Source organism: Aquarana catesbeiana, linkage group LG06 (genome assembly GCF_042186555.1).
Source record: "Aquarana catesbeiana isolate 2022-GZ linkage group LG06, ASM4218655v1, whole genome shotgun sequence".
Classification (NCBI taxonomy): Eukaryota; Metazoa; Chordata; class Amphibia; order Anura; family Ranidae; genus Aquarana; species Aquarana catesbeiana.
This window is the reverse complement of record NC_133329.1, coordinates 260,787,873-260,801,125: the sequence shown is the minus strand read 5'-3', so window position 1 is coordinate 260,801,125 and position 13,253 is coordinate 260,787,873. Positions and strand designations below refer to the sequence as shown.

Genomic DNA, 13,253 nt, shown 5'->3' with positions numbered 1-13,253 from the left:
GCCTGTGCCCATCATATGCAGCCTGTGCCCATCATATGCAGCCTCTGTGCGCATCTTATGCAGTTTCTGTGCCCATCATATGCAGCATGTACCCATCATATGCAGCCTGTGCCCATCATATGCAGCATGTGCCCGTCATATGCAGCCTGTGCCGTCATATGCAGCCACTGCCCATCATATCCAGCCTGTGCCCGTCATATGCAGCTTCTGTGCCCATTATATGCAGCATGTGCCCATCATATGCAGCTTCTGCCCATCATATGCAGCCTGTGCCCATCTTATGCAGCTGCTGTGCTCATCATATGCAGCATATGCCCATCATATGCAGCCTGTGCTCGTCATATGCAGCTTCTGCCCATCATATGCAGCCTGTGCCCATCATATGCAGCCTGTGCCCATCATATGCAGCCTCTGTGCCCATCTTATGCAGTTTCTGTGCCCATCTTATGCCGCTTCTGTGCCCATCATATGCAGCCTGTGCCCATCATATGCAGCCTGTGCCCATCATATGCAGCATGTGCTCGTCATATGCAGCCTGTGCCCGTCATATGCAGCCACTGCCCATCATATCCAGCCTGTGCCCGTCATATGCAGCTTCTGTGCCCATTATATGCAGCATGTGCCCATCATATGCAGCTTCTGCCCATCATATGCAGCCTGTGCCCATCTTATGCAGCTTCTGTGCCCATCATATGCAGCATGTGCCCGTCATATGCAGCTTCTCCCCATCATATGCAGCATGTGCCCGTCATATTCAGCCTGTGCCCGTCATATGCAGCTTCTGTGCCCATCATATGCAGCTTCTGCCCATCATATGCAGCCTGTGCCCATCTTATGCAGCTTCTGTGCCCATCTTATGCAGCTTCTGTGCCCATCATATGCAGCATGTGCCCGTCATATGCAGCCTGTGCCCGTCATATGCAGCTTCTGCCCATCTTATGCAGCATGTGCCCAACATATCCAGCCACTGTGACCCCCCGCTTGCCCGCCATCAGAACGGCACTTACCCCATCTGCGTGACGGCTGGGGGATGGGCAGGCAGGCAACGGCTCCTGCATCCCATGCATCTCCTCCTCCATTCCGGGCTGTTGGGTCCTCGTCCTCTCCTCCTGTGTCAGCGGTGGCAGTGGAGGAGTCCGATCCTCCAGCTTCCTCCCCTGTGAGTGTGTCTCTTCCGCCAAAGTGCCAGGCATCCAATAAAAGCGCTTTGGCCAATCGGGAAACAGGTCTCACTGACCTGCCTCCTCATTGGTGGGGAGGCACTGTGGTGTAAAAATAGCGAAAATTTATTTGGTCACACAACACGGTGGGATCAGGGCGCACTTTCTGCGCCCCAAGCCCATCCTTTTTTGAAGCCTATTAGAGCCTCAGACTCTAATCAGGTGCTTAAAAAAAAAAAACATCCCCGCCCATGCTGTTATAGGAATCCATGCGTCCTGAAAGAGGCTGGGAGCATGGATCGGGAGGTAACTGCAGGGAATAGGGGGGCGGCTCCCGTGCGCCCACAATGCATGCGCCGCTCCTGGTAACCGTGGTATACAGATCAGCCAAAAAGGCAATAGTGGCAAAAAAGTGGCAATATTTTAATGTAAAAAGAAGATTTATAAGCTGTGGGCACTGTGGGGTGGGGCAGATGAACTATTTTCATAATTCTGGGTTTAGCAACACGTTAAAATTCCATACCTGTGAGCTTCTGATATAAGTGCATCTGCTCTTATATTATTTTTTGCGTATGGACCAGTATATTATTTTGCTTGTAATATAGTATTGCAAGTATTGAACAAAGCACCAATAGTGCTGTCTGTACTTAAAATGCTGTAGAAAACCTCTTACCTCTATAGTGAGTATCGCAGGTTCTATATCTTCATAGATGATCTTCACCTTTTTAGCTGCTTTTTTGGCATGCTCTGGTGTATCCGCAACCACTGCACAAACTATGTAACCAACACACAGTACCTTGAAATGAAGACAGAGAAGTTATTTCTGCTTCCTATAGGCAGCTTTAATAAGGGGGAATTCCAGTCATTTTTAACAATACTTTTTTTTTTTATACACATTGAAAGAGGTCAATTTAAAGTATATCTAAAGTGGACAGAGTATGGAAGGAATGACAACCCTGTCAGGTTTTTATTGTCACTCTATCTGTCCTGGTTACCATCTTGTTTTTTTTTTGTTTTTTTTCTATATTATAATTATTATTACATTTTCAAACAAAATTTTTCACAAACGCTCATCACCATGTTTTAACCAATCTCAACTTGACCAAAAAAAAGCTTAAGATATACTTTATTGTAATCAATCTGTATAATGTATCTATATACTGTACATGAGGACATTTTTTTTGGCTTACTGTTAATGACTGACAGCCAGAGATCACGTTACTTATCGCAGGCCATACATGGGTGGAATTTCGAAAGAATTTTCTTTCAAAAATCTTATCTAAGAATTTTCGCTCGTATTTCACACCATTAGTGGGCTGCAGCAACAGCTGATTTTCATGCAGCCATCGAATTTGAGTAATCGGATATGTTGTAAATTTTTTGAAAAACTCACAAATTTCTATTCAATAATGGGAGAATCGTGCGAGAAATGTAATCGAAAAAAGAAATGTGCATGTGCAAGAAAAGAAAATTCCCAGAAAGAAAAGAAAATTCCCAGCCATGAAAATTCTTTTCTGTAGCAACATGAGGTGAAATTGAAGGCTTGGTTAGTCGAATTTCGAAATCAATGGTGGCGTCATCGGATCACAAAATGCACAAATTTTCTGATTTTCAAAAGAAAATTCTTTCAAAATTCGACCATGTATGGCCAGCCTTATGCCCCGTACACACGATCGGATTTTCCGACGGAAAATGTGTGATAGGACCTTGTTGTTGGAAATTCACGACCAACTGTAGGCTCCATCACACATTTTCCATCGGATTTTCCGACACACAAAGTTTGAGAGCAGGCTATAAAATTTTCCGACAACAAAATCCATTGTCGGAAATTCCGATCGTGTGTACACAAATCCAACGGACAAAGTGCCACGCATGCTCAGAATAAATAAAGAGATGAAAGCTATTGGCCACTGCCCCATTTATAGTCCCGACGTAAGCGTTTTACGTCACCGCATTTAGAACGATCGAACTTTGTGTGACCGTGTGTATGCAAGACAAGTTTGAGCCAACATCCGTCGGAAAAAATCCTAGGATTTTGTTGTCGGAATGTCCGAACAAAGTTCGACCGTGTGTACGGGGCATTAGTCTGTGCTGGGAACTCGAGAACAGCAGTGTTTTTTTTCTTCATGGCTCCTTGTTTATAGGGAGTGCATTATTTTCAATGATTAGGCTGACACACAACCTAATCTTGGCTGACACACACACTAATCAAGGTCATCTTATTTACACACATCTAAAAAAAACATTGCCGTAAAGGTACAATTCAAATACATACATTTTTTCTCTATATACCATACTTTTTAGGTCATTATACTATAACATATTCATAGTTTTCCCAGAAAATGTTGGCATTATAAAGCTTTTGGTTTAGAAGAGCAACAAACTTCACCGTATATAAAAAGCTGACCTTTTATAGATATTTAGGCTGTATGAAGTATCTTAAAGCCACAAATTTTATACATGACATAATGGTGTAATGGTGGCCATACTGCAGCAAGGTCTAGATCACTAGGATCTACTACATAACTGCTGCTGGAAGAATTCTAATCAAAGTTATGACACATTACTCCCAACTTTCACTTATATACTGTACCTCATCAACTGCCATTAACCTGTCAGGCCAAGCATAATAAGAAAATTCATTCGCTCCTGGAACATCTTTTGCAGTGATAACATCACAAACGCCTTGCATGCTTTTTGCTTCAGTTGGATCCAAAGATCTGAAATTAACATAGAAAATAAACTAGTAGTAAATATACTATTAATTGTTATTAGTACCATTATACAAGATTTCTATAACACCAACAGTCTGCACAGCGCTTTAGAAAAAAAAGGAAGGGAGTCAGGTAAATGTAATTCAATGCAGGAGGCCCTGCTCCTAGAGGCTAAAAATCTAAAGGGAGGGGCAATTTGATGGAGAAAGTAAACATACCTTTTTTGTGGTGGAGGCAAGGTAGGCTATCCTGAAGTAATGAGTTTCCATGAATTGCCTAAAGGTGGACAGAGTAGGGGATAGCTGGACAGACTGGGGTAGAGAAGATGGCAAAGGTCCTGGAGGAGAGCATGGAGAAGGGTGATAATGGGACCAGAGAGCAGGGGGTTTGGGGAGGAGCAGAGAAGATGGCTAGTTATTTTGAGATGAGGTTGGTGATGTAGCTAGGGGCAGATTTGTGGATGGCTTTGTATGCGGTTGTTAGTATTTTGAAATTCATTCGTTGCGTGAGTGAAAGTCAGTGTATTGATTGTAAGGACAGCTCGTCACAAATCAGATAAAAAAATGTATTGTATGAATAATACTACATGTATTTTGTATATAACACGTTTTCCAATTACTTTCAAGTTTTATTACAATGTTTTCTTTCACCTTGTCCTCACTTTACGGACAATTATAGTATATTTTCATTTGTCCTTAGAATACTTCTCTTAAAGTAATTTTAAAAAATTACCTTCCCATTTTTTACAATCTTGCTCTTCTATGTATTAAATATAGAGATATTTAGAGTGGCCACTAAAAGGTGCTCAGTGCAATTACTCTAAAAATCGCCTCATAGCTGTTGTGATAAGGTATCATACGAATAGAGATTACATTGTTCTCAATGAGTCGGACGTCTTGTAGACTTCCACGGCTTGCAAAAAAGAAAATTTGCACGCTTCCCCCATCAACACAGACAGCATTGACTGGAGAATCCCTCCTGCTGAGCAATTGTCTTCTCCCAGGAGGGGGCGGGAGCAGGCGGGGGAAACAGTCCCCGCCGGGAGAAGACCGTGATTATCGCTAGCGGCTATAGCAGCCGCTTGTGATTATCGCAATAGAATCAGGCAGACTGGTTGTACCAAAGTTGATCAGTCGATCAGCTTGTACATTTAGCCTGCTCATTAATGGATCGAATCTCGGCCGGTTCATGTTGAACTGGTAGAGATTCGAACCGTGTATGGCCAGCCTTAGATTTTTAGATGGAACAGTGAGGCACATCGATTTTTTAACATGTCAAAGTAGCAGCAGAGCCTGTGTATGTATATATGCTTAATTGCCATTTAATATACTATTGTATCCAACATACATTTACTATTGAAGTTGCCATTTCAAACAAGCCATAGCAAATGCAAAAATATACATCATTCCATTCCATGCGATGCGATCATATTGTGAAAATAATAGAGTGAAATTCAGTTTACTGACATGATTCTTGCATGAGCTCTAGAACTAGTCACCAAAGCCATAAAAAGCTCTCCATCGATGAAGGGCATATCATCACAGTATATTGCTTCACCGGACATTTGCATCATGGCTGTGCGGTGCATGATGGGATGGCCAACAGGATCCTGAGGAGGCTGATGAATTGTTTTGTCCTAGATATAACATAAAAATAGTTGTGTATGTTTATTTTTTTATTTTATTTTTTTTACACATGCTGTGTTGTGCAACAGACAAAAAAAAAAGCGAAAAAAAACCTGTGATTGGCAGTTTACTGACTTGGTATCTCTGTATAGTCTTCAGTATTGTACCCTGGTTATTGCAATTTTTACCACTGTTGTTCAGCGATATTTCCATAGGATGGTTATAACCATTCACATTAAGCTGTGGAAAAAGGAGTAAAGATATGTACATAAGCATTTTACTTTGTATGTATCAAATATTGAAATGCCATTTACAATATTGCAATATTGTAACTGTATAGTAGCAAGAGGAACTTACTTTCTTGTTATGCTGGGTTTCCTTCTAAAAACATACTCACCTGCCCAGTGGACCAAGAGTTGTCCTGCAATGATCTGCTGTTCAGGCGTCAAAGCCTATGTTCCGTGCCCCCCATATTGGTCTCTTCAGCCAGCTGCTTCTACTGGAATTATGCAGCACGGCCCCTGATGGAGCAATGCAACTCCACCCCACCGGCACTCTCTGAATGAGCTCTCGCAGCCTCTTGGATTACGTGATGGGGCTATCCCAGATGGCATTGGGAGCAGAATATGTAATTTTTGCCGAAGTGAAAATGGCAACTGGCGAAGAGCTGCAGGGAAAATACAGAAAAATACCTGTGGGGGGGGGGGGGGGGGGGGGTGATGGGTCCATGTACATAAAGTCTTTTTCTGGAGTGGATTTCTGTTTTAAGTAACTCCTAAGTGTGTATACTTATTTCTTATACTCATCACATCAAGTATGTACTGTATGTTTCCAACCATTCCCTTCCCTTTCAAACAAAAACTGAAAACACCTGAAGCTATTGAGGGGACTGGGGTGATTTTTAAATTTTTTTTATGTGAACTTGTATTGCAGCTTTACATACTTTAAGCCTAACACTTTGGCTTGAGCCTCAGGGTTCAAAGGTTCTACACAACTCTTTTAATGTTTTCCTGACCTTATATTGTCATCCAACTCTAGAACTGCTAATAATAGTTTATATAACTTTTAAATAAAAGTTGTGTTTGACAATGTTATGCACATTCAGGAATTCGGAACCTGAATGTGAAATCAGGCAATTTGCATGGTGTCAACTGTCAGACTTCAGGTGCCATGTGCAGGGCCAGTGCTTTTGCCCCCTAGGCAAGGCAAGCTATTTGCACTATCCCCCCCCCCCCCAAAAAAAAAAAAGCCTTGCCAACATTAGCTCCATGTGGAGACTGACTGGGAAGCTGGGAAGAAGTGATGTTGCATGCAACATGGCACCTCATTGGCTGGATACCTCCTCTTCTCGGTTTGGCTGAAGTTTGCAGGAGACAGCTTCATCTCCAGCTATGATCCAAGCCTGCAGCGGTATACTGAACGTTGGTGCAATGTGTGGGGAACAGGACAGCCATCAAAAGTTTTGGGGCCCCCTTACACAGCTTTAGGCCTGACCCCCTTACATCACAGTTTACCTCTTTCATATGACATCTGAGATATCAGGCTTAAAGAATTTAAGCCTAAATCAGTAGGCAAATAAACTTCTTTCATAGCCAGGCCTGCATACATTTTTAATAAAAAGTGAATGTTTAAATTCTTGTATAAAATCAGCTCTTTTTTGCATGTTATTGCCTGTACTAACAATAAGTATTTTAGTTTCAGTAACCTCCACACAATATCCTGAATACCACAAATACAAAGTTGCCTCCACTGAAATCGCCCTCTGCCCTACTGACGCCATCTACTGTTCTACTGATATCGTCCTCTTCCCTACTAACACCATCCACGGCTCTACTGACATCATCCTCTTACCTACTGACACCATCCACTTCTCTACTGAAATCTTCCTCTGCCCTACTGACGCCATAACTTCCACACAATTTCCTGAATACCACAAATACCTTCTTTTTTTTTTTTTTTTTTTGCTTTTTTACAGACTATGCCATTTAAACAAAGTTGCCTCTACTGAAATAGTCCTCTGCCCTGCTGACACCATCTACTGCTCTACTGACACCATCCTCTGCCCTACTGACACCATCCACTGCCCTATTGACACCATCCACTGCCCTACTGACACCATCCACTGCCCTACTGACACCATCCACTGCCCTACTGACACCATCCACTGCCCTACTGACACTATCCACTGCCCTACTGACGTCATCCACTGTTCTACTGACATTGTCCTCTGCCCTAATGAAATCTTGCTCTACCCTACTGGCGCTATAACTTGCACACAATATCCTAAATACCACAAATATCTGTTTTTTGGGGTTTTTTTTTTTACCGACTGCGTCATATAAACAAAGTTACCTACATAAGTACTTACAAAAAAGCTGTTGGTAACACCGCTCCTAGTCAGAACAATACCCTGGAACAATTTCCTCTGAATGTCAGTTTCCTGTGTCCCCTATTGTGCTCAATAGTTGCTCTCTCTGACATCTATGTCACTACTGTATCCTGTAGTTTTAATAGGGTTTGGTGGGAAGACACCGGGAATCCATATTTCATGTTAAAAGGGTACTTTTTATTGGAATAAGATTGAAAATAACATAAGATGTGTATAATTAAGCTACAGTACTTACCTCTGATCTTAGAGTATATAGCACCTCCAGATAAAACTTGAAGAGAAAACTAACAGTCAGTGTTCTCCTAAATTCCACCTTTCCGCCAGGAGCTGCAGGATCAAGAGAAATCTCATCCAGAACCAGCCTGCAAGCTTCACCCAATGTCTCCTCATTCCACGGCCTGGACAGAACAGTAGGTACAATTGGTGTCACCATCATTAATCACTAAGAATTGCTATGTTTATGTGCATGTCATATTGCACTCTCACAATTTAGTTAGGTAATTTGTGGTCCATTGTGTTTGCTAGTTATTTTATTATTTAAAAGTATGTCATCGCTTACAAATGTTACACATTTGAGATACTGATATTAAAATGGGTTAAGGGGTTGAGGGACAAGGTTGTTGTTTCAAAGCTGGAGATCGTGTAATTAAAGGCAGGATCCAATGTATAACTGTATAGTGCAATATCACATAAAATATGACCATGTACAGCCAATATGAATTCCATAATCAAAAAGAAGTATCAGAAAAATAAGCCATAAAATAAAAAAGTAAAATGTTTATCAAGGAAAAAGAAAATAAACATTAGTTTTGACCATACCTATCATTAATGATAGATATGGTCTAAATTCAGGGGGCCAGCAACCTGTCGATTACGATCTACCTGTCAACTGCGGCCAGGTGACAGGTAGATTACGAACAGGTCCCTGCTTTGCCAACCCCTGCCATTGGGTGTCGGTCCTCCCTGGTGCTCCTGGCCGCCGCTCTCCTTCTCATGGCATCGCGGAGATCGGAAGGCAGCACAGCTCAGGACGGGTGGCGGAAGCTGGCAAAGTTAACTTTTCAAGTTAACAGGCAGATGATTGGTTGCTAGGACACAGGGCGGTCCTAGCAATCAATCCCCTACTTGTTATTACGAAAAGTTAACTCAGGCAGCTCCCGTCCTCCATCCTGAGCTGTGCTGCCTTCTGCTCTCTCCTCTGTGTACACAAATAGGACACTTCCTATGCTTGTGTGGGAGGTGTTGTGAAAGGAGCAGAGGACACTGGTATGGGGAGGGGAGAACGGACACTGGTATGGGAGGGAAGGGGTGGCAGAGGACACTGGTATGGGGGGGGGTCAGTAGAGGACACTGCTATGGTGGGTCAGAGGACACTACTGTGGGGGGGGTGATGTGAAGGGGGCAGAGGACAGTCAGCAGTCAGCATAAGGCTGCTTAGGGCACCAGGGTGGGGGGGGGGGGGGGGGGGGCGTAAAATCTGAAACTCCAGTAATTTGTTGGGAATTCAGATTTTTTATATACCGGTCTTCCGTTAAACCCCTGTATTTTCCTCCTAAAGCAACTGAAAAACAGCTTCTCCTCCTCTCCCTTCCACCGGTATTCATCTACTGCAGGAGGAAAATCCAGAGGATTGGTTCCAGTAAATGCCTCCTCCGCTGCCTCTCCTGTCCTTCTTCCTCTTTTCCCCTCCCCCTCCCCCCTTCCCATGTGCTCTCTTTGGCCAAAGGTCCCCAACAGGATTTCTAAAAGAATAAAAAAATTGTAAAAATGAATAAAAAATAAAAACTACCGACACCATCCACTGCCCTACGGACACCATGCACTGTCCTACTGACACCATCCACTACTCTACTGAAATGGTCCACTGCCCTACTGACACATCCACTGCTCTACTGAAATTGTTCTCTGCCCTACTGATAACATCTACTGCTCTACTGACATTGCCCTCTGCCCTACTGACACCATCCACTGCTCTACTGACATCGTTCTCTGTCCTACTGACACCGTCTACTGCTCTACTGAAACCATCCACTGCACTACTGACAGCATGCGGTCTAAATCAATATTAAACATTGGTGGAAATTAAACTTATTTAATAATTAGATTTTTGGATATAGCTGTATTATGAAACATCAACCAATTGCCCACTTGAGGATTGTGCCTTTAGCAGCATATTGACTTCAGTTTGTTGTACATGAGGTGGCTGCCAACAAATTGTTAAACCTGCCAGTAGCAGAGATATTTAATTGCTCATGAAACCCTAGAGTTAGTGGGTTCTGGTCTTTGCAGTCCACTTCCTCTGTGGAGTGTCCCCCTGCACTCCACTTCAGTGGACCTTCTTCATCAAGGCCCCTGTGCAGCATCATAGGCTTAACAAGCAGTATTCAGTAATACAAACCTTCCAATTAGTGCCTCTCTAGTCTTCTTTGCCTGTATTGTACATTTACTGACACTTCCAAAGTAAAGATTTATATCTTCAATGACATCTGACTTCTCTTGAAAAAGAACTTGCATTCCTGCCACTACTATGGCTGCGGAGTTTACTTTTCTTTGTGCTTGTCTGAAGGCGGATACAATCTCCCACTGCAGACAAAAGACCAAAATTAGCATAGGACCATTTGCTTACATACGAATTCATGCTATATATTTTCAGATATGTAGTTTAACTCCCCTCATGATAGGCCATTGTTATTGAAACTGGAATAACAGAAGATGCTATTTGTAGCGAAACATGTAGGGAGGAGCCCAAGATCGTGACATCATCATGCTCTGTCAGAGGCGTAGCTTGAAGCTTGTGGGCCCCAATGCAAAAGTTGACCCGCCCCCCCCCCACTACCACCCACCACTTCCACTGTTCGTGCGGATACACCTACCACAAGCCACGATACTCAAAGTGGCTTAAGAGTTTTGAGTTCCCAGAGTTCCTCCTTACATCAGAGGACAAGGATCACAGCTGAAGAATCAGAGGACAGGGATCACCGCTGGAGAATCAGAGGACAGGGATCCCTGGCGGGTCACTCGGCAAAGCTCCTTTCTCATCCCAGCACTGTATACAGCTCCCCCCCCCCACACTACACAGGGCTGGAATCACATTCCTTTATGCATAGTCTGTCAGCTTTCACAGGGTGTATCTGGCTTTTATGTTGCTGTTCTGACCTGTGAAATTCTCTGATCGTAATGGCAGTGTAGATGCAGTAGGCAAATACACCCTGTGAAGATCGTGGCTGACTGGCTGTGTTGTAAAGGAATATGATTTCAGCCCTGCGCAGGAGGAGCAATATAGAGTGCCGTAATGGGAAAGGATCTCAGCAGCGGGCATAGCACCCAGGGTGGAGGGGGTGGTCAGGGGGCTTGGGGGGGCAACTTAGATCTTGGGGGGGCAAAGCCATGTGACACAAAATCTGGAGCCTGCAGCCCCTCGGGGCCCCTCAGGAGGTGTTAAGGCATTTGTTTTAGCAATTTCTTTGTCAGTGTTGGCAGGTGTTGAGGGAAGGTCACCTTCCAGAGGTGTGTGTCTTTTCCCCAGTTGTCAGGAAAGTAGGGTAAGCAGACATCTCCAGGTGGGGGGGGGTACAAAGAATCCCAGTTGGTGACTAGGAAACACTGAGCGGTGTCTTACCTCACCAGTAACATCCATCCCATCGTGGCTACAGGACGGCACTCTTCTCCTCTTAACTCGTTGAGCTCGGTTACCATTCCATGTTGCAGCACACAGCATAGACACTTTGGACTTTGTGGAGGATATGATAATATGACAGGGAGGCTGCAGGGCCCCCCTGGAGCTAGGGGCGGGGTTGCGATTGTGACACCTGCAACCCCTTATGCTACGCGCATGTGCTCTGTGAATCTGGAAGCGGCCTGCCCCACTATTGGGACTAGCTGCGATGTGTTTTTACTGTCTATTTAACTATGACACTTGGTTTAAATCAATGAGAAGCGTTTTTTCTATCAGTTTTACACTATGCGGTTGCCCTGGTTTTCTTTTAATTATAGCACACCAGAGGGCGATCCATGAATTCTGACCTGAAGTTGAGCTTCTGGCCAGCTTTGTGGTGGAAGTCTTGACATATAACAAGCTGGTTTTGACTGCTCTGTAATAGGGGGTCAAAGTTTTTTGGTAAGCAAGAGCCATCTAGTGGTTGATGGAGGTACACTTTGGTGCATGAATTTATATGAAGTTTCACCACTTCACACTTGGCACTTTACTACGTATATAGTTATAGACTTTTTTTCACTGGACACACACATACATATATACATATATACATATATATACACACACACACACACATATATATATATATTATATATAAAATTTAATTTATTTGCGTTCTTTGTGGATTATATTTGCACTATATTTTATACAGTGTATGTGCAGCACTTTTGTACCAAATTGACCAATTTATATCTGTTGGCATGCTTGCTGCAAAGTTTTTACTCTCAGCACAGGTGCAGAGTTTTTTCCAGGCACTATAGTGCCCTAGTATGCCAGCACAAAGTCTCCCACGCCAGCTATCCTAGCACAGGTGGAACAAGCCCGTAAACCTTGTTTGCTCTTCACTTGGAGGGATAGACCAGGTCTAAAATCAAATGTTCACCCTCAGGCCTTTGCAAGGCCCAAACATAAATTTTTACTACAGCACAACAGTAAAATCAGTCTGTTTATGCAGTAAAGCATGCCTGTTATACTCACTGTGGAACCTAAGGGGTTAATCCTCTACATTGTGTAAAAAGGCTGTTTGATCCTGTTTTCTCTGCTCCTCCCCTTCTTTTACTGTCCCCAATATATCTGCTGATTAGGGATGAGCTTTCTGTTCAGGTCGAACATGAGCTCGATCCGAACATTGGCTGTTTGCCGAAAACCGAACATTATGGGCGGTTTGCGCCAAATGTGGGAGCGCAGTGCATTGCTGTATGATGACTGGCCAGAGCATGCACCATGACCTGCATGCTTTGGCCAATCACAGCGCCCTCAGCTAAGAGAGCCATAATTGGCCAAAGGCAGGGTGCCTTTTGCCAATCATGGCTCAAGGGGACTAAGTCCATGCCCCACACTATATTAGGCCGCCTGAACGTCGGCCTCGTGTAGTGTGTCATTGCTGGTGTGGACGAAGACAGCGTGTCATTTAGATTGAGCAGGCAGGCAGGCAGATTATTATATATATATATATACGAGACTAACTGTATCTATATATATATATATATATATCCACTGTATCCAGTTTAGCTAGATCTGACTGCAGTCCATTCCTGGTGTACTGTTTCTAATATACATCAGGCAGGTGATTCAGTTAGCTGCAGTGTATTTAATATATATATACTGTATACACAGTCAGTCTCATATATATATATATCCACTGTATCC

The 13,253-nt window shown here is 43.4% G+C and overlaps 1 protein-coding gene across 1 annotated transcript in view; it reads right to left on the bottom strand.

Annotated features, from left to right (window-relative positions):
* The window catches only part of LOC141146729 (aldehyde oxidase-like), a 433,392-nt gene that overhangs the window by 211,251 nt on the left and 208,888 nt on the right, over positions 1-13,253 (bottom strand). The window contains exons 14-19 of the mRNA XM_073633239.1: positions 10,287-10,471; positions 8,124-8,286; positions 5,635-5,739; positions 5,341-5,510; positions 3,754-3,880; positions 1,834-1,956 (exon numbers count right to left, since the gene is read on the bottom strand). Coding sequence (XP_073489340.1) covers positions 1,834-1,956; positions 3,754-3,880; positions 5,341-5,510; positions 5,635-5,739; positions 8,124-8,286; positions 10,287-10,471 — 873 coding nt within the window. The remainder of the gene's footprint in view (positions 1-1,833; positions 1,957-3,753; positions 3,881-5,340; positions 5,511-5,634; positions 5,740-8,123; positions 8,287-10,286; positions 10,472-13,253) is intronic.